Genomic DNA, 21,825 nt, shown 5'->3' on the forward strand with positions numbered 1-21,825 from the left:
CCCTGGGCTGTCGGCCTATTGTCTCTAGCAGGGACAGGCTCTCAAGCTGTCCCCGTCTCTCTCTCGTCTATTTTCCTGTTTATCAGTGAAGTTAACACAATAGAGGACAGGCTGAGTTCCTCAGCATCCTGTTCTTAAGATCTGATGTAGGATCAGCTTACCCCTCACCAAATACTAACCTTAATACTGTGGGGTGAAATTCTAACGGGGGAAAATTCTATGGGAAACTTCCTCCTACTTGGTTCTAAAGGTTGACATAGATAATAGGTGTGTGTGTGTGTGTTTCAGCCAGGATCTTTTTCAGCAGCGATGGCAGAGTTAGTGGGGGAGTATTCCTGCAGGGAGGGGCAGTGGGGGACCATACATCTACATGATAAAACATGTAAATGTGTGCCTCTCTGCTAAATGCATATAGGGCAACACTGGGTGTGGCCCGGAGTACCATATGCCACTGCTGTTCTAAGGTCTTTTGTAAAAGCCCCCACCCATTCGTACAGAGAAATGCCCCTTGGGATACCTTAGTCCTCAAGATCCACAACAACCGGCGAGGCGCCAGACAGACAGAGGCAATTAGGCCTAGCCATGCGCTGAACAATGGCAGCTATAGATAGAGGCTATTAGGCTACATGAATGTAAATACTTCTATCATGACAAGCATCCTTCCTCCCTCCCAAAACAGCCTTATCACTGACCTCACATGACTGGGCTGGTGGAGGCTTTGTAATGGAACCCCTGCTTTCACCTATCCAGTTGTGTTAGATCAGGTAGGAAAGTGGGAGGCACATCACACAATGATGGAAATGTAGTTTACACAGCTCAGGCCACTGTTCTTATCGTAGCTTTTATCAGTAGAAAAGGATGCAAAATTGCTAATTATGTCATACCCCTTGATTGAACCTGCAACAGTAGAACACAGAATACACAGATCTGGGCTAGGCATACACATGCATTCCTGTGTTTAGTGATGGAAATGCCCTTAAGATTTGGGGCAGTTGAATGTGCTTGATGTTGCAGTTGTGGTGGTGCACCAATTTGTCAGCAAACTGTTTGTGTTGTGTTGTGTGTCTCAAATCTATGCCGTAGAAGAGGGAAGGGGACAAATACCACAGAAGGAGACACACCTCTATCTACGCATAGGGCAGCTCACAATTGGCCCAGCGTCGTCCGGGTTTGGCCGGTATTGTAAATAAGAATTTGTTCTTAACTGACTTGCTTAGTTAAATAAAGGTTGAATAAAAAAAATTAAAATTAAAAACTTCTAGGAATATTTATTTACAACCTGTAGGCCAGGTGGATGTATTATGTACTGTAGCCAACTCTTCTACCATTGTCATGCTGAATGAACAGAGAGAGTTGTAATACCATGTCCTACTGTGTAATACCAATGTAATGATGGTTCTAACAGTGATCAAGATGCCTAAGTCCATCATCTAGGCCTACAGACAGCTATAGGTAGTTAGAGAGACAGGCCTAGGTAGTGTTGGAGCAGCACAGCACCATGTATAGCCATCTTTAGCAGCAGCTTACATGATATCATGATGCAAATATCGCAATTACTAGACTATAAAGGTGGCAGGCATCATTTGCACATGAATGTCTGATAGGCCTTTTCAGGTCGCCAGCTATACATGGTCACTACTATTCTGGTTGCACCTGTTCCAAGCCAGCTGGCACCTAGGCTAGGGGAGAAACTCACCACACAGCAGGTAACAAAGGTAGGTGCGCTAATTCTCTATGATTAGTGAATAATCATGATCACGGTGAAGTTTCCATTGTTAGCCAGTTCGAGAGAAAGACGGGTGTCGTATCGAATTTCGTTTCTTCTGTATAACCAGACCAATGTTGGCCGACAAGCACAGTGCGAGCTGTAGGCTATCTGCTATAACGTTAGTGTACCAGCATTGTTTCTCCATTGAATAATAGACTGTCAGGGAGCTAACTAGCGCACACAGCTAGTTATATTATAATGCATTGGGTTGTTAACTAGTAAGGTTAGCTAATAGCTAGCTAGCTACTTACTTAGCGGTCCCCCTGGTCCCAGTCCTTGGTCTTTACAAGCGGGCGGAGTGCCGGTTTGCCTCTCGAAGTTGCCCGGGTTGGAGAAATAATCACGCAACCGCGGAAGCTCCCTCCCTGATTCCAACAGTTCGGTATGAAACTCAAGGGCCGTGAGGATGTAATGATCCCGTATTAGCTGAGCAGCGATCACATCTACCGATACCCGGGTCTCTGCCAAGGCAACTGTCATAGCGGCAGCTGCGACCGATACCGAGATGCCTTCCACACTGGGGCTGGTCCGGGTGCTCGACACTAAAAGGGCCGGGGGCTCGGCGTCCGCTTGCGGAGAGAATGGGTTGTTGGACGAGGGGCCTTGCGTTCCAACGCTAGGGCTCTTTTCGATGTGAGCACCGTCCTCTGCTCTCTGATCTGCCTCATCTTCAGAATCACTCAGATTAAACGGGTTGACGTTACCCGCCGCCATTTTCCTACTATAAAGATTTGAGTAGCAAGCTAGCTAGCTAGCTTAGAATTGGACCCGTCTTCCTGGACGGATGGCTAGCTAGAAGGCTAGCTGGCTGAACCCTTCCTTCCTCGATCGACATGAAAAGGGGTGAATGCAGGGTAGAGTTTGGTTGAATGTAATTTCAACACCCGCCTTCTCCATGTAATAGCGGGATTGGATTGGATACGGGAGTTTTTAGGGAGAAACTGGGCAGGGCAGGTGCTTTGACAGCTGACAGCATCGGTTTGACAGCTAGCTAACCTTGCCGGAAAGTGATACTTTTCTCACCATCACTAAAATAAAGCATGGATGGATGGACGGACGGACCATTGCTATATAGTTATAACCATGTTAATCCCTAATAGCGACTATGACCTATTTCATTTCTGTAGCCGACTGCGAAATCAAATGTCAGTAGTAAAACTACAATACCCACGGACCATTGCTGTAGCTCAGTTGGAACGTCATATTTACAACACGGAAGTGGCGCTGTAACATCCCAGTGTGGACTGATTTATTTTATAAGCTACTTAGAAAGACAGACAGCAGGTTTTTAAGCCCGTCGCGCCGGTAGATAAGCTTGACACACTGTACTAAAGGTTGTATAAGTGTGTTTCTTAATTTAGTTCACCTGAAACTAGGGTCTGTTGATGGGTGAAGTTGGGTCGCTAGACAGCAAAAAGTGGCAGGTGTGTGTCTTGTGTGTGTTTAAATGACTTAACTCTCATTCATTCAAGATTCAAAGTAACCAGTCTGCCACCGGCTTGAAACAAGAAAGTGTTCAAAGGTAAGATTTTTTTATTTTGTTTAGCACGTCTGATGTTGTTGACATGTGGGACACATTTGTGTTCTAGTGAGTGAATGCGATAGCTAGAGTATGAATGGATGGTAGCACCTTACAGACTCAGAAACGTATGGCCACAACAGATTATCTGATGTCTATATCTAATAACTATTTTCTGCTCTCTCTCTGTTCCTCTCCATCCATTCCTCCCTCTCTCCAGAACTTCTGGGGTCTCCCCAGCCCCCAGTCTTCATCATGAGGATGATAATGTTCTTCCTGGTTGGACTTCTGGTCCATGTCATTTTCTTCATCTCCATCTTTGACATCTACTTCACATCGCCCCTGGTCCACGGCATGGCCCCCCAGGTGTCCCCCCTGCCTCCCCCTGCCTCCCGCCTGCTGCTGGTGGTTGCAGATGGACTCAGGGCAGACAGCCTCTATAAGCCTGATGCCAATGGATCCACCAGGGCTCCTTACTTAAGGTAACTGAGCTCTCTCAGATTAACTGGCTGTATGGAAGTGTGTGTGGACTCAGAGTGGTGTGTGTGTATGCATTTCTCACTGTGTGTGTGTGTGTGTGTGTGTGTGTGTGTGTGTGTGTGTGTGTGTGTGTGTGTGTGTGTGTGTTCTGAAGGAGTGTGATGGAGGAAACAGGGAGTTGGGGTGTGTCACACACTCGTGTTCCCACTGAGTCTCGACCTGGACACGTTGCTTTGATCGCTGGCTTCTACGAAGATGTCAGCGCTGTAGCTAAAGGTCAGTGTCTCTGTGTGTGCTGGCATTTTTAACTTTAAAATGTATGTATCTGCACTGTTCTTCAAGTAAATGTGTTTTTTTCTGTGGAAATTGTTACAAGTAATTGTTGAAATTCATCCTTGTGAAGAGTTATGTTTTGTTTCACTTTGCAATTATTGTTTTTTGTTAAAAAAGAATCTGAGCCTGTTACTGTGGAATTTTTCTCTTTGTGTGTGTGTGTGTGTGTGTGTGTGTGTGTGTGTGTGTGTGTGTGTGTGTGTGTGTGTGTAGGCTGGAAGGAGAATCCAGTGGAGTTTGACTCCGTGTTCAATGAGAGCAGACACACCTGGTGTTGGGGCAGCCCTGACATCCTGCCCATGTTTGCCAAAGGTTAACAAACACATGTACAATACACAACCTTTCAAATACAGGAGAAACACAGATACACCACCATGCACGTGTGTGGCTTATTAGATCAGAAATAAACGAATCCTCTCTTTCTATCTCACTCTCTCTCTCGACCACCCTTTCACTTTCTTTTTATCATTCTTACCATCATCTCCATCTACACCTCTTCCCCCCTCTTCTGCAGGTGCCAGTGGGGACCATGTGTACACCTACACCTACCCAGCAGAGAGAGAGGACTTTGCCTCCACCGACGCCTCTAGACTGGACACCTGGGTCTTTGATGAAGTCAAGGTACTTATGTTGATGAGAACAGGGTGTGTGTTAGGATGTGTGTGTCTGTCTCAGCATGGGGGTACAGACACTGTATCTATTTGCCTCTCTCCCCCACCTCCTCTCTCCCAGTCGTTCCTCCAGTCTGCCAGGGAGAACTCCAGTCTGATGTCCAGTCTACAGAAGGATCAGAATGTCTTCTTCCTCCACCTACTGGGCATTGACACCAATGGACACGCCCACAGACCCATGTCACAGTGAGATAGAAACCCTGTACAGACCAGAAATATCACGTTCTAGATATACAGGAATATTCAGAATATACAGAAACCATGTACAAACAAGAGATACATTATTCTCTGGTACCTTTTAAATGAGGGACTGCAGATTTTTATTAGTGCATATAGCCATGTACAAACAAGAGATACATTATTCTCTATCTTTTAAATGAAGGACTGCAGATTTAAATTAGTGCATATAGTGGGGTCTACACAATGGATGGCAGGAAACACAGACTCATTTAGACTACTAATGACCCTGTTTGATTTTGTCTCTTAAAAATCCCCTTTGTGTGCGTTGTGCGAAGGGAATATCTAGAGAACATACGTCTGGTTGACTCTGGGGTGAAAGAGCTGGTCTCCATGGTCGAGGACATTTTTGACAACGATGGAAGAACAGCCTATGTGTTCACCTCTGACCACGGCATGACCAACTGGGGTAGGACTTCAGCTAGCTCAGAAAGGTGGTCACCATGGTAGTGAAGTAGTAGATAATGTATTGCTCTGTGTCTCCAGGCTCCCATGGTGCAGGCCACCCCTCTGAGACCCTGACCCCATTGTTGGTGTGGGGAGCTGGGGTTCACACTGCTCAGAGAGTCACTGAACCCCAGAAGTACTCAGATGGATACCTACAAGGTACAATAACTCAGTACTATTGGTCTGTGTGTGTCTGTCCTCCTACTCTCCTCTCCTCTTTCATCTCTTCTAGAGGGGGAAAAGGGAGGTCAGAGATTTGTATAATTCTGTTGTAACACTTTACTCCAACCCTAAGTTGTTCTAGCTGTATAAAACGGTCATAATGCTGACATAACACAATGTGTGATGTTGTGTCTGTTGGTGTTTCTCTGTCAGAATGGCAGCTGGAGGGCCTCCGCAGGGTTGATGTCAATCAGGTGAGACACCATATAGCCTCACAGCATCTGGCGCTGACTGATGATGTCACAACCACATATTTCCTCTGTGTGTTGAAGATAGTCCAAAAACAACAATAATCTGTTCCCAGTCTAATGCTAGATGTGTGTTACAGGCAGACATAGCACCACTGATGTCATCTCTTATTGGAGTGCCTATCCCTCTCAACTCTGTGGTGAGTAACACCACATAACAGCATGTCAGTGTCTTTAGAATACCATAATCAAGAGACATATCAGTGGAAAAGCTGTTATACAGTAACCACTATCTGCACTGTGGTTACAGAGCTGCTCTGAGATGCAAAATAAAATATAGGTGCAGACGATAAGGTATCATCTCATGTCATATATACCTTCTCTATATTGAGTGTGTGTGTGATATTGGGTATATGGTGTGTTTATTATGTTGATAAAGTGTGTAATATGTGTTGTGTAGGGTGTGTTACCACTGCAGTACCTGAACAACAGTGACCAGTTTAAAGCTGAGAGTATGTACTCTAACGCCATCCAGATACTGGAACAGTTCAAGGTGCAATATAACATGGATAATAATGTTGTTATGATGATGATGATATACATTACATAACCAAATGTATTTGTTGAAATATTCGCCTCTGTTTCCAGGTGAAGATGGCTCAGAAAAAAGAAACAACTTTATCCTTTCTCTTCACTCCATACCAGTAAGTACCAACAATAGAGATATAACTATTGACTGCAATGGTAATTCTCTAGTTCAACTTGTATAAAGACAGTGACATGACCAGTTGTGTGTAACCAGTGTGTCCTCCAATCTGTCTGTCTGTCCCTCAGGTTGCTGACAGAGTCACGCCAGGCAGAGTTTATCAACAAGGCCAGGGTTCTGATCCAGCTAGAGGAATATGAAGACGCTGTAAGCATACTGGGTATCAAACCCCAGTTATCTGTACAACTGAAGACCGTGTTGGCCCACTGAGCTAAAGGCTATGTTTTTTCTTGGGTTACGTTGGTCATGATGACTGACAGACACTAGCTGCTAATATACTAAATGTTCTCTCTCCTTTGCCCCCCCACACTCTCTCTCTCAGATCTCTCTGTGCAGGTCTCTGATGGACCATGCGTTGGAAGGTCTGTCCTACTACCACACCTATGACCGGTTCTTTCTGGGCTGTAGTGTTGTGCTGGGCTTCACAGGCTGGACCTCCTATGTGGTTCTTGTTATACTGAAGACACACGCCAGTCTCAGGAGACCACCCACACCCACTGACCAGGTGATCAAACACACACAGTACATGGACGCACACATGAAGGCAGGCACACACACCTCACATCCTATATCATTCTGCCAATACTGAAGAGATGTGTTCACAACCCTGTGTGTTGAAGGTGTCTGGTAAAACCCTGTGTGTGTGTTGAAGGTGTCTGGTAAAACCCTGTGCGTGTGTGTTGAAGGTGTCTGGTAAAACCCTGTGTGTGTATTGAAGGTGTCTGGTAAAACCCTGTGTGTGTATTGAAGGTGTCTGGTAAAACCATGTGTGTGTGTTGAAGGTGTCTGGTAAAACCATGTGTGTGTGTTGAAGGTGTCTGGTAAAACCCTGTGTGTGTGTTGAAGGTGTCTGGTAAAACCCTGTGTGTGTGTTGAAGGTGTCTGGTAAAACCCTGTGTGTGTGTTGAAGGTGTCTGGTAAAACCCTGTGTGTGTGTTGAAGGTGTCTGGTAAAACCCTGTGTGTGTGTTGAAGGTGTCTGGTAAAACCCTGTGTGTGTGTTGAAGGTGTCTGGTAAAACCCTGTGTGTGTTGAAGGTGTCTGGTAAAACCCTGTGTGTGTGTTGAAGGTGTCTGGTAAAACCCTGTGTGTATGTTGAAGGTGTCTGGTAAAACCCTGTGTGTATGTTGAAGGTGTCTGGTAAAACCCTGTGTGTGTGTTGAAGGTGTCTGGTAAAACCCTGTGTGTGTGTTGAAGGTGTCTGGTAAACCCTGTGTGTGTGTGTTGAAGGTGTCTGGTAAAACCCTGTGTGTGTGTTGAAGGTGTCTGGTAAAACCCTGTGTGTGTGTTGAAGGTGTCTGGTAAAACCCTGTGTGTGTGTTGAAGGTGTCTGGTAAAACCCTGTGCGTGTGTGTTGAAGGTGTCTGGTAAAACCCTGTGTGTGTGTGTGTTGAAGGTGTCTGGTAAAACCCTGTGCGTGTGTGTTGAAGGTGTCTGGTAAAACCCTGTGGTGGATAGGTGTGGGAGCAACGCTGCTGATTGGAATGTTCCTGATAATCCAGAGAAGTCCAGTAACCTACTACATCTACTGTCTACTGCCTGTCCCTGTCTGGTACTCTGTCCTCAAAGAGTGAGTACGCACACACACACACACACACACACACACACACACACACACACACACACACACTCACGGTTTGAAGTGATTTGATGAGTTGAATGGATGAAAGGGAGGTATTTTACTTATTCTATGCCACTACATTTGTCATGATCGCAAAGTGTTTATTTTGATGATATCAACAATACGTGTGTGTGTGTGTGTGTTTTAGGTTTGGAACTCTAACAGACCTGGTTCGTTCGTACAGTTTGCTACCACTGGGTAAATGCTTTGGCTACTTTGCCCTGGTCACATTTGGGATTGAACTTCTGGTAAGCAGCCATCATACGGTCATTATTTCACTAATGGCTCCAATTCAATATAATCTGCATTTCTACTTGGAAAAAGTTGAACTGTGTCTGTCTCCCCAGGTGGTGAGTTTCTTCCATCGGGCCATGTTGACTGTAGGCCTGGCTGTTCTCTCTCTCTGGCCCCTCCTCTCTGGCCTCTACAGCAAGGCCAAGGTAAGACAAGGAGTGGCTTGTAGTTCTTTACTAGTCTGGTCTCTAGCTCCTTCCCCTTTGATGTGCACAAATCTGAAAGGACTGGATAGCAAGAAATATGGCAGGAGCCCAAAGCACTTGTAAAATGTGTGTTTAATGTATTTTTCTCTCTCACTCTAAATATCTCTCCCTCTCTTTCACTCTAAACATCTCTCTCTCTTTGTCCTCTCTCTCTTTGGCCTCTCTCTCTCTCTTTGTCCTCTCTCTGCCTTCTCTCTCTCTGTCTGTCTGTAGTTTAGGTCAGTGAGCTGGGTCCTGTGTTGTTTGTTTCTGGCCACATTTCCCATGATGCCAGTTGTTGGGAGAGAACCCAACATTCACATGGTGTAAGTATTCTAACCTCCCTACAACATTACAGCAATGCTTCTTAGCCCTCTTTAAAAAGAAAAATAGCGTTATATGTCTTTCTCTCTTTCTTTCCTCTCTCTGTAGTACCTGTGCAGGTGTACTCTCCCTGTTAATTTCCACCTTTTACCTCTGGTCGGCACGGAAACGGACTACACTACACCTGACTGATCGCTACCTCTTAATCTTCCAGGTAAGGAATGTGTGTGCGCGTGGGTGCACGTGTATGTATGTGTGTGTGTGTGTGTGTGTGTGTGTTAATCAGTATTGTTCCTATATGTATAGATGCTCCATGTAGCAGTGTGTGTGTTAATCAGTATTGTTCCTATATGTATAGATGCTCCATGTAGCAGTGTGTGTGTTAATCAGTATTGTTCCTATATGTATAGATGCTCCATGTAGCAGTGTGTGTGTTAATCAGTATTGTTCCTATATGTATAGATGCTCCATTTAGCAGTGTGTGTGTTAATCAGTATTGTTCCTATATGTATAGATGCTCCATGTAGCAGTGTGTGTGTTAATCAGTATTGTTCCTATATGTATAGATGCTCCATGTAGCAGTGTGTGTGTTAATCAGTATTGTTCCTATATGTATAGATGCTCCATGTAGCAGTGTGTGTGTTAATCAGTATTGTTCCTATATGTATAGATGCTCCATGTAGCAGTGTGTGTGTTAATCAGTATTGTTCCTATATGTATAGATGCTCCATGTAGCAGTGTGTGTGTTAATCAGTATTGTTCCTATATGTATAGATGCTCCATGTAGCAGTGTGTGTGTGTTAATCAGTATTGTTCCTATATGTATAGATGCTCCATGTAGCAGTGTGTGTGTGTTAATCAGTATTGTTCCTATATGTATAGATGCTCCATGTAGCAGTGTGTGTGTGTGTTAATCAGTATTGTTCCTATATGTATAGATGCTCCATGTAGCAGTGTGTGTGTGTTAATCAGTATTGTTCCTATATGTATAGATGCTCCATGTAGCAGTGTGTGCCTATGTGCCCACCAGCACTCACTCTAGTCTGCAGCTGAAACAGGGTCTGCCTCTCCTCAACCAGATCATCAGTTGGACTACACTGGGTGGGCACCAACTCTCTCTCTCTTTCTTTATGATAAAAGTCCTTGAAATATCTGTATGATCATCAAAACCAGGCTTATAAAGATAACTGGCATCTCTCTCTCCTGTGTTCTCTCTCCCAGGTTCCTCTCTGTTTGTTCCTTTGTTGAGTTCTACTCGTCTGTTCCATCGTCTGCTCAGTATCTTCCTCTCCCTCACAGCCACCTACCTACTACTGAGTACTGGGTAAGAGATAGTCAGGCAATGCTCAACACGTGTAAGCTTACACTGCAGTGATTAGCTGGTATCGTACCTGTACTAATTGTGCGTGTGTGTGTCAGGTCTGAGGCTCTGTTCCCCCCAGTCTTGTCCTGGCTGATGTTTGTGTGGATCAACATAGAACAGGAAGCCATGCTTTCTCAAGGTATCTCTGGGAGACAGGAGGTATAAACCTTTACGCTGTTACTGTTTTCTATTGATGAATGGTTCTACTTGCAATCTACTTTAGTTGAATGTTCCTAATGCATGTTGATCTGGATAAGAGTGACTGCTAAATGACTGGAGCCATGTAAATGTATACACCCTCTATGCACTGACACTGTGTCAAGGACCAGTCTCATGTTAATCACCCCCGACTAATACAGCTACTTCCTGGTAAACAAGGTAACCACTGCTAGTCCCTCCACTTGGCACAATGCCATGGTTAATCCTCTGAGCGTAGAAGACAACCCTATTGGTGTAGAATGTCTGGTATAGCATTATACGATGCAGTGTTACACTGTATCAAGTCATTGTGGCTTTAGTATGAAATACATTTGTGTCATTGTTTTTCAGCTGTCCACATTTGACTTCTCTGAAAACATTGACATCACCAAGATCAGACAACTAAAGCTGGATGACATCAGAAGATCCTACTTCTTTGTATCCTTTTCCTTGGTGACACTGCTGACTGTTAATGACCTATAGGCGGCGCTAGTTTAACCCTGGTGATAGTTGTCCCTATCTGATGTAGTTTCTGTCTGAGCTGGCTATAGAAGAACAGTGCTATCTGGTCACATTGGTTTTTAAGCACAAACCCTAACATCAATCTTGACCTTATGCAAACGAATAGCATTTTGACCGTCTCTCTCTAAACTACTGGCTATTCTGTAAAACCACTGTCTGGTTCCTTGACATTAGGCTGTCAGGTTTTCTTCATAATTACAGCCTTCTTTGGTACTGGGAACATAGCATCCATTAACAGGTATTGTATGGTGGAGACGGGGGCTCTGGACCAAGATGTGTTTATTCATGAGTGCATTAGGTTGGTTTTCACATTTACTTTCTCTATCTGACCTCTGAAACCCCTCTTATCTTTCTCTGGGTTCTCTTTTTCTCTACTCTACTATGCCTCTTTGTTCTTGCTTCCTCTTTTTGCCCCCCCTTCTCTCGCTCTCTCTACTCTCCTTCTCCCCCCTCTCTCGCTCTCTCTCCCCCTCCCTCCCTCCTACTCTCTCTCTGTAGTTTTGATCCAGCCTCAGTGTACTGCTTCCTCACCGTCTTCAACCCCTTTATCATGGGAGGCCTGATGATGTGGAAGGTACCATTCCCCACACACAAACACACACGCACTACAATGTCATACCATATGAAAGTACACTACCGTGGATACTCCGGGATGCTGGCCTTCTAGGCAGAGTTGCAAAGAAAAAGCCATATCTCAGACTGGCCAATAAAAATAAAAGATTAAGATGGGCAAAAGAACACAGACACTGGACAGAGGAACTCTGCCTAGAAGGCCAGCATCCCGGAGTCACCTCTTCACTGTTGACGTTGAGACTGGTATTTTGCGGGTACTATTTAATGAATCTGCCAGTTGAGGACATGTGAGGCATCTGTTTCTCAAACTGGACACTCTAATGTACTTGTCCTCTTGCTCAGTTGTGCACCGGGGCCTCCCACTCCTCTTTCTATTCTGGTTAGACACAGTTTGCGCTGTTCTGTAAAGGAAGTAGTACACAGCGTTGTATGAGATCTTCAGTTTCTTGGCAATTTCTCGCATTGGAATAGCCTTCATTTCTCAGAACAAGAATAGACTGACGAGTTTCAGAAGAAAGTTATTTGTTTCTGGCCATTTTGAGCCTGTAATCGAACCCACAAATGCTGACAATCCAGATACTCAACTAGTCTAAAGAAGGCCAGTTTTATTGCTTCTTTAATCAGGACAACAGTTTTCCGCTGTGCTAACATAATTGCAAAAGGGTTTTCTAATGACCAATTAGCCTTTTAAAATGATAAACATGGATTAGCTAACACAACGTGCCATTGGAACACAGGAGTGATAGTTGCTGAAAATGGGCCTCTGTACGGCTATGTAGATATTCCATAAAAAATCTGCAGTTTCCAGCTACAATAGTCATTTACAACATTAACAATGTCTACACTGTATTTCTAATCAATGTGATGTTATTTTAATGGACAAAAAATGTTTGTCTTTCAAAACAAGTGACCCCAAACTTTTAAACGGTAGTGTATGTTAAAAGGAAACAATGCTCTACTTATAATGGTGCCAACGAGATTGTGGTTAACCATGACTATTCTAACAACAGGTGTGGGTTACATTCATTTAGGTCTACATATCGGTCTGCATACACAATATGGCTCTATGGATTGTAGTATTGTCTTGTAATCTCACTCAACTCACTGAGTGACATTGACAGAGCAAAAATACAGATATTGTCAACAAAACTGATCACAACTTTGCAAATAATCCACAAAGTGTTGTAACCTCCCCACACTTTTACAATGGAGTCCAATTGCCTAAAAGAGTGAAGATGAGACTGTTGTTGTTTCAGGTGATAATCCCATTCATCATCGTTATGTGTACGTTTGAAACCATCCAGGTCTCTACACAACTTTCCTCCAGAAGGTAACAGTTAGCTTGGTTCCATCATGTGAACATCAAGTACACATGCAAACATACAGTATTTTGAGAAATTAGCTCATGCGGTCATTTATTGAATTAAGAATTCATTTATTTATTGAATTAATAATTTATATTATTGAATTTAATGATTTCTCTTCTTTTGTTTTCAGTCTGTTCCTCATCGTCCTGGTGATTTCTGACCTAATGGCTCTGGTAAGAAATGAGACGGCTATTAGCAATATGGTAGCATCTGGTAAGAAATGAGACGGCTATTAGCAATATGGTAGCCTCTGGTAAGAAATGAGACAGCTATTAGCAATATGGTAGCCTCTGGTAAGAAATGGGACAGATATTAGCAATATGGTAGCCTCTGGTAAGAAATGGGACAGATATTAGCAATATGGTAGCCTCTGGTAAGGAATGAGACGGCTATTAGCAATATGGTAGCATCTGGTAAGAAATGAGACAGCTATTAGCAATATGGTAGCCTCTGGTAAGGAATGAGACAGCTATTAGCAATATGGTAGCCTCTGGTAAGAAATGAGACAGCTATTAGCAATATGGTAGCCTCTGGTAAGAAATGAGACGGCTATTAGCAATATGGTAGCCTCTGGTAAGAAATGAGACAGCTATTAGCAATATGGTAGCCTCTGGTAAGAAATGGGACAGATATTAGCAATATGGTAGCCTCTGGTAAGAAATGGGACAGATATTAGCAATATGGTAGCCTCTGGTAAGGAATGAGACGGCTATTAGCAATATGGTAGCATCTGGTAAGAAATGAGACAGCTATTAGCAATATGGTAGCCTCTGGTAAGAAATGAGACAGCTATTAGCAATATGGTAGCCTCTGGTAAGGAATGAGACAGCTATTAGCAATATGGTAGCATCTGGTAAGAAATGAGACAGCTATTAGCAATATGGTAGCCTCTGGTAAGGAATGAGACCGCTATTAGCAATATGGTAGCCTCTGGTAAGAAATGGGACAGATATTAGCAATATGGTAGCCTCTGGTAAGAAATGGGACAAATATTAGCAATATGGTAGCCTCTGGTAAGGAATGAGACAGCTATTAGCAATATGGTAGCATCTGGTAAGGAATGAGACGGCTATTAGCAATATGGTAACCTCTGGTAAGAAATGAGACAGCTATTAGCATCTGGTAAGGAGGCTACCATATTCCATAGACTAGGAATCACTGGCCACTTTAAGGAATGGAACACTAGTCACTTTAATAATGCTTACATATCTTGCATTACCCATCTCATGTGTATATACTGTTTTTCTATACTATTCTACTGTATCTTAGTCCGTTTTGCTCTGACATCACTCGTTCATATGTATATCGTCTTAATTCATTCCTACTTAGATATTTGTGTGTTGGGTATATGTTGTGTAATTTGTTAGATATTACTGCACTGTTGGAGCTAGAAGCACAAGCATTTCGCTACACCCACAATAACATCTACTAATCACGTGTATGTGGCCAATAACATTTGATTTGATACATTTTAGCAATATGGTAGCCTCTGGTAAGGAAGGAACAGATATTAGCAATATGGTAGCCTCTGGTAAGAAATGGGACAGATATTAGCAATATGGTAGCCTCTGGTAAGGAATGAGACAGCTATTAGCAATATGGTAGCATCTGGTAAGGAATGAGACGGCTATTAGCAATATGGTAGCATCTGGTAAGGAAGGAACAGATATTAGCAATATGGTAGCCTCTGGTAAGAAATGGGACAGATATTAGCAATATGGTAGCCTCTGGTAAGGAATGGGACAGATATTAGCAATATGGTAGCCTCTGGTAAGAAATGGGACAGATATTAGCAATATGGTAGCCTCTGGTAAGGAATTGGACAGATATTAGCAATATGGTAGCCTCTGGTAAGAAATGGGACAGATATTAGCAATATGGTAGCCTCTGGTAAGAAATAGGACAGATATTAGCAATATGGTAGCCTCTGGTAAGAAATGGGACAGCTATTGTCAATATGGTAGCCTCTGGGAAGCTGTGGAAATGTCACCATATTCTCCAACCCACTATTTCTATCACTACCTTGTTCTCCTCTCTTTCTCTCTCTATCCCTCTTTCCTCCACTTTCTCCAGCATTTCTTCTTCCTAGTGCAGGACTATGGGAGCTGGCTGGACATTGGCACCAGGTAGGACCCAGCAGAGAGAGAGGTTTTGCACGTCTTATGGCTCATTTATAAACTGGGTGGTTGGAGTCCTGAATGCAGATTGGATGAAAGCCGTGGTATATCAGACCATATACCATGGGTATGACAAAACATGTATTTTTACTGCTCTAATTACGTTGGTAACCAGTTTATAATAGCTATAAGTCACTGAGGGGGTTTGTGGTATATAGCCAATATACCACGTCTAAAGGCTGTCTCCAGGAACTCCGTGTTGAGTCGTGCTTAAGAACAGCCCTTAGTGGTATATTCGCCAAATACAGTGCATTCGGAAAGTTTTCAAACCCCTTGAATTTTTCCAAATTTTGTTACGTTCAGCCTTATTCTTTTTTCCCCCCTCAATCTACACACAATACACCATAATGACAAAGCAAAAACAGGTTTTTAGATTTGTTTGCGAATTTATAAAAAATAAACAACTTTAATAAACAACTCACATTTACATAACTTTTCAGACCCTTTACTCAGTCCTTTGTTGAAGCACCTTTGGCAGCGATTACAGCCTCGAGTCTTCTTCGGTATGACTCTACAAGCTTGGCACACCTGTTTTTGGGGAGTTTCCCTCATTCTTCTCTGCAGATCCTTTAAAGCTCTGTCAGATTGGATGGGGAGCGTCTCTGCACAGCTATTTTCAGGTCTCTCCAGAGATGTTTGATCGGGTTCAAATCCGGGCTCTGGCTGGGCCACTCAAGGACATTCAGAGACTTGTCCCGAAGCCACTCCTGTGTCGTCTTGGCTGTGTGCTTAGGGTCGTTGTCTTGTTGGAAGGTGAACCTTCAGCCCAGTCTGAGGTCCTGAGCACTCTGGAGCAGGTTTTCATCAAGGTTCTCTCTGTACTTTGCTCTGTTCATCTTTCCCTCGATCCTGTCTAGTCTCCCAGTCCCTGCAGCTGAAAAACATCCCCACAGCATGATACTGCCACCACCATGCTTCACTGTAGAGATGGTTCCAGGTTTCCTCCAGATGTGACACTTGGCATTCAGGCCAAAGAGGTCAATCTTGGTTTCATCAGACCAGAGAATCTTGTTTCTCATGGTCAGAGTCCTTTAGGTGCCTTTTGGCAAACTCGAAGCAGGCTGTCATGTGCCTTTTACTGAAGAGTAGCTTCCCTCTGGCCACTCTACCATAAAGGCCTGATTGGTGGAGTGCTGCAGAGATGGTTGTCCTTCTGGAAGGTTCTCCCATCTCCACAGAGGAACTCTGGAGCAACCATCGGGTTCTTGGTCACCTCCCTGACCAAGGCCCTTCCCCCACGTTTGCTCAGTTTGGCCGGGCGGCCAGCTCTAGGAAGTCTTGGTGGTTACAGACTTCTTGCATTTAAGAATGATGGAGGCCACTGTGTTGTTGGGGACCTTCAATGCTGCAGAAATGTGGTGGTACCCTTCCCCAGTTCTGCGCCTCGACACAATGCTGTCTTAGAGCTCTACGGACAATTCCTTTGTTCTCATGGCTTGGTTTTTGCTCTGAATGCACGGTCAACTGCGGGACCTTTATATAGACAGGTGTGTGCCTTTCCAAATCATGTCCAATCAATTGAATTTACGACAGGTGGACTACAATCAAGTTGTAGAAACATCTCAAGGATGATCAATGGAAACAGGATGCACCTGAGCTCAATTTCGAGTCTCATAGCAAAGGGTCTAAATACCTATGTAAATAAGGTATTTCTAAACCTGTTTCTGCTTTGTCATTATACGGTATTGTGTGTAGATTGATTTTAGAAAAGGCTGTAACAAGTGGAAAAGGTCAAGGGGTCTGAATACTTTCCGAATGCACTGTCCCACACACCCTCGGGCCTTATTGCTTAAATTAGCCCATGCTGTCAGAGGAGACTGGTGGGCGGAGATATAGAAGTACAGGCTCAATGTAATGAATGGAAATGTGTTTGATACATTTATTCAATTTCAGCCATTACAACAAGCCTGTTCTCCTATATTTTGGCCCACCAGCAACCACACACACACACACTTACCATATCTATATTTCTATATCTCTCTGTGTCCAGTATCAGCCACTATGTGATTGTGATGTCCATGACCATCTTCCTGATGCTGCTCAGTCTGATGACCCACATCCTCACCTCCAGGAGAGTCTCTCTGTGGAGGACACGCAAGATGCACTTCCCCTGAACACTATCTCTCTCTCACCGTGTGTGTGTGTGTGTGTGTGTGTGTGTGTGTGTGTGTGTGTGTGTGTGTGTGTGTGTGTGTGTGTGTGTGTGTGTGTGTGTGTGTGTGTGTGTGTGTGTGTGTGTGTGTGTGTGTGTGTGTGTGTGTGTTTTTAATCATGACTATTTATTAACATTCTCGATTAGATATACCTGAAGTGCAAAGTTATGCAAAGCAAGATGCCGTAGGACTAACTTTTGATGTGCACTGGAATTGTTTTATTGTAGAGGTCTACATTAAAAGTGTGGCTTATCAAAGTCAAGGTAGCAAAAACGTAACCACATGTAACATATGGAGTTATTCCCGTAAAAGTTAAATTAAACACAGTCTCAAATAGCCGCCTTTCCCTTTTGAATAGCCGGGTAACGGCACACATTTCAGCAAGTTAACGCCTGTTTCAAATAAATGCTGTTTACGAGGTTACCATGAATTTCCATGAATAGTTTTGAGGTTTAATGTTTGATTTGTTAAATTTCACAAATTCAGTAAGGATTCAAAAATATTATGGCAATCATCCATTTTTTTCACCAGTAATAAACTGGTAGCCATTGGCTGCGAAAAGCTGAGAACTGTTAGCTAACTGGCAACCACAAAAAGTCAACAACTTCGGGAGTACAGACCCCCAGAAATTGGCTGTTCGCCCTCTAGTGGCGAAGGTAAGAACTGCCGAAAATACACAGTCAGAGGTGAATAATTGTACGTATTCTGGCAAGGATCTATGGGGGAGGAAATATAGCCATACTAAGACAAAAGAAACGTGACAATGTAAATGATAACACATTTGTGCAGGAAATGAAGACATTGATTAAAATGCTGGAAGTGATTGCTGGAATTAAACCAATAACTTTGCAAATGAGGAAAAGCTGTGAAATAGACACCGGGCTCAAATAGAAGCCTGTCTCTAATAAACCCCTTTCTGTTTTTAGTGATTCAAGCCGATAAACTCCCAGGCTATTAATTTGACTTTTTTAACGGTACATAAAACTGATCAGATCAGAATTCTGAAGTTTTTGAGGGGCGACAATGTCATAGAGGACCCTGCCAGCCAGCCTATTGCCTCAAATGTATAACTTCATCGTGTGCATTCATGACTACTCGTTTTCAGCCAACTTACAAGCAAATACTTTACCGTCTCATTTCATTAAGAGTGGCTGAGTTACTAAGCGAGAGTCAGGGGGAGAATCAGTGAATCCAATAGCAATATAAGTAGGGGAAATCTAAAGTAGATAGATTTCAGAGGCAACACTCCATAGGCGGCAGAGGTCACAGGAGACGAGGGGAACAGTCAACAAGCTGGCGATCAGAGGGAGGCTCCAGGCAGGTGGAAATGATCACATAACAGCACAGTCCAAACTCAGATGTCAGTCAGCTAGCGCGCTAGCACTAAGCCAAGGTTACAAAAGTTACAAAACTCCGGTAGGCCAAAAAGTGGACAAAACAAATGAGGACGGAAATCAAACGAAAGACAGACGAGGTACTAAACAATTAGAGTAGGCAGGGATGATTTGAAGCAAGTCACATTCTGAATGTGCAGAATGCCCCACGTGTAATATGATAGCTGGTTTACATCACACTTCCTCGTGAATGTTGGATTGTAGCTCACCACCGCCAACACTAGGTCTCTTAATGACAGTGGCAATTGTGCATTGTGGGTAGTTCCGAAGTTATCCGAAAATAAGTTAATACATATTTAAAAACCCCAAAACTGAATTTTTGGAAGTTATAGTTAACCAGATCGTGACTACAACTAAGTTTTTGACTACACTATGTTGTCACTTTGTTGAGTAAAAACTCCTGCTTTCTACCCTTTTAAGTCTAGATATAGGACAATTTATACTTGAATATTTGAATGATCTGTATATGTTATTGACAAAACTATTTTCAACTACTGTTCACCAAAAACAAAAGCATTGTTATGTATAATTTAAATGAAGCCATTAAGTAATGGAACAAGAGTAATAATAATAATATGCCATTTAGCAGACGGTTTTATCCAAAGCGATTTAGTCATGCACGCATACATTTTACATATGGGTGGTCCCAGAAATCAAACCCACTACCCTGGTGTTAAACACCATGCTCTACCACCTGAGCTACAAAGGGCCATGCTTAAGAGTAGACTAACTAACTTAATTTAATAGTTGATAAGGGATGTATTTGTGTGTTACTAATGTGTTATTGAATTGTTTCCTACTTCGATGTGTGGTAAATAGTTTTATATTCTGAAGGGTTATCTATCATATTAATATTGTATTACATCAATTTTTTTCAACTGATACTATATGATGTATTACCTGGTGGATATGGATGGTGTATTAAAATGTTAATTTACTGCCAGTGCATTGTCCTGTAGTGTCTACTGTACATTCATCCAGAGGCAAGACCTATTTTGACACCATCATCACCAATAGACATCTTTCAGTTAACTTCTGTTTCCTCCAAGTATGGTTGTACATGATCTTATCTTCTTTGGCCCCAGAACAGCCTGAATTCTTTGGGGCATTCTACAAGGTGTTGGAAACGTTCCCACGAGGACGTTGGACCATGCTGACGCAATGGCAGCTGCTGCAGATTGTTTGCAACAGTCAGTCTTTCCTCAACTCTTAGCCAAGAAAGACTGGCATGCATAGTATTAACATTAGCCCTCTGATTACAATGAACAGGAAGACGTGCCGCTCTGTTCTGGACGAGCTGCAGCTTAACTAGGTCTTTGCAGCACTTGGCCATATGACTGGACAATAATCACGATAAGATAAAACTAGAGCCTACATTACAAATGGAGTTGAATGTCTTTCTGCCCATAATTTCATTTAAAGTACTCAAGTTTTTTTCCATCATTCTTTATATCACTGATTTTGGCTTCATAATACAGTTTATTTTCTTTTTTTGAGTTTAGTCAGAATTTCTCAATTTGTAGTAAGTCAGCCAGACCTACAGGGCCTTCGGAAAGTATTCAAACCCCTTGACGTTTTCCACATTTTGTTACGTTACAGCCTTATTATAAAATGTATCAAATAAACACAAAATCCCCCGCAATCTACACACAATACCCAATAAGCAAAAACAGGTTTTTAGAAATGTTAGCAAATATATATAAAAATAAAACTATAAGTATTCAGACCCTTTGCTATGAGACTTGAAATTGATCTCAGGTGCACCCTGTTTCCATTGGTCATCCTTTAGATGTTTCTACAACTTGATTGGAGTCCACCTGTGGTAAATTCAATTGATTTTGCATGATTTGCAAAGGCACACACCTGTCAATATAAGGTCCCACAGCTGACAGTGCATGTCAGAGCAAAAACCAAGCCATGAGGTCAAAGGAATTGTCCGTAGAGTTCCCTAGACAGGATTGTGTCGAGGCACAGATCTGGGGGAGGTTACCAACACATTTCTGCAGCATTGAAGGTCCCCAAGAACACAGTGGCCTCCATGATTCTTAAATGGAAGAAGTTTGGAACCACCAAAACTCTTCCTAGAGCTGGCCGCCTGGCCAAACTGAGCAATTGGGGGAGAAGGGTCTTGGTCAAGGAGGTGACCAAGAACCCGATGGTCACTCTGACAGAGCTCTAGAGTTCCTCTGTGGAGATGGGAGAACCTTCCAGAAGGACAATCATCTCTGCAGCACTCCACCAATTATGTTAGAGTGACCAGATTGAAGCCACTCCTCAGTCAAAGGCACATGACATCCGGCTTGGAGTTTGCTAAAAGGCACCTAAAGGACTCTCAGACCTTAAGAAACAAGATTCTCTGGTCTGATGAAACCAAGATTGAATTCTTTGGCCTGAATGCCAAGCGTCACGTCTGGAGGAAACCTGGCACCATCCCTACAGTGAAGCATGGTGGTGGCAGCAGGGACTGGGAGACTAGTAATGATTGAGGAAAAGATGAACGGAGCAAAGTACAGAGAGATCCTTGATGAAAACCTGCTCCAGAGCGCTCAGGACCTCAGACTGTGCTGAAGGTTCACCTTCCAACAGGACAACGACCCTAAGCACACAACTAAGACAGCACAGGAGTGCCTTCGGGACAAGTCTCTGAATGTCCTTGAGTGGCCCAGCCAGAGCCTGGACTTGAACCTGACCAAACATCTCTGGAGAGACCTGAAAATAGCTGTGCAGCAATGCTCCCCATCCATCCTGACAGAGCTTGGGAGGATCTGCAGAGAAACTCTCCAAATACAGGTGTGCCAAGCTTGTAGCATCATATCTAAGAACACTTGAGGCTGTAATCGCTGCCATAGGTGCTTCAACATAGTACTGAGTAAAGGGTCTGAATACTTATGTAAATGTTATATTTCAGTTCTTTTTTTATAAATATGCAAAACCATCTAAAAACTTATTTTTGCTTTGTCATTATGGAGTATTGTGTAGGTGAGGGAAAAAACGATTTAATCCATTTTAGAATAAAGCTGTAAC

The 21,825-nt window shown here is 43.2% G+C and overlaps 2 protein-coding genes across 11 annotated transcripts in view; one reads left to right on the forward strand and one right to left on the reverse strand.

The window, feature by feature from the left end:
• relch (RAB11 binding and LisH domain, coiled-coil and HEAT repeat containing) overlaps positions 1-2,609 on the reverse strand; it is a 46,230-nt gene extending 43,621 nt beyond the window's left edge. For 6 of the 9 annotated variants that reach the window (XM_029696831.1, XM_029696810.1, XM_029696784.1 and 3 more), the window contains exon 1: positions 2,020-2,606. In XM_029696831.1, coding sequence (XP_029552691.1) covers positions 2,020-2,482 — 463 coding nt within the window. In that variant the 5' untranslated portion in view covers positions 2,483-2,606. Of the gene's footprint in view, positions 1-2,019 lie in introns of all 9 variants that reach the window. The other 3 variants (XM_029696768.1, XM_029696794.1, XM_029696821.1) reach the window with 3 other exon arrangements.
• Positions 1,645-19,744, forward strand: pign (phosphatidylinositol glycan anchor biosynthesis, class N). 2 transcript variants are annotated; one of them, XM_029696843.1, is made up of 30 exons: positions 1,645-1,715; positions 3,241-3,290; positions 3,508-3,769; positions 3,922-4,043; positions 4,314-4,412; positions 4,615-4,721; positions 4,833-4,957; positions 5,287-5,417; positions 5,495-5,614; positions 5,831-5,871; positions 6,006-6,065; positions 6,326-6,418; positions 6,514-6,569; positions 6,700-6,778; positions 6,954-7,136; positions 8,061-8,200; positions 8,400-8,499; positions 8,599-8,691; positions 8,965-9,056; positions 9,163-9,268; positions 10,047-10,155; positions 10,276-10,378; positions 10,474-10,576; positions 10,967-11,053; positions 11,320-11,375; positions 11,636-11,711; positions 12,967-13,040; positions 13,208-13,250; positions 15,151-15,203; positions 17,245-19,744. In XM_029696843.1, exons 3-30 carry the CDS (start codon positions 3,543-3,545, stop codon positions 17,366-17,368), a joined length of 2,802 nt encoding a protein of 933 aa, XP_029552703.1. In that variant the 5' UTR covers positions 1,645-1,715; positions 3,241-3,290; positions 3,508-3,542; the 3' UTR covers positions 17,369-19,744. The 2 variants fall into 2 exon arrangements, 1 of the variants encoding a protein (XP_029552703.1); XR_003867442.1 differs by lacking the exon at positions 1,645-1,715 and having other exon boundaries at positions 2,648-3,290; positions 15,151-15,321; positions 17,245-17,328.
• Positions 19,745-21,825: the final 2,081 nt, after the last annotated feature.

Source organism: Salmo trutta, chromosome 2, assembly GCF_901001165.1.
Source record: "Salmo trutta chromosome 2, fSalTru1.1, whole genome shotgun sequence".
NCBI lineage: Eukaryota > Metazoa > Chordata > Actinopteri > Salmoniformes > Salmonidae > Salmo > Salmo trutta.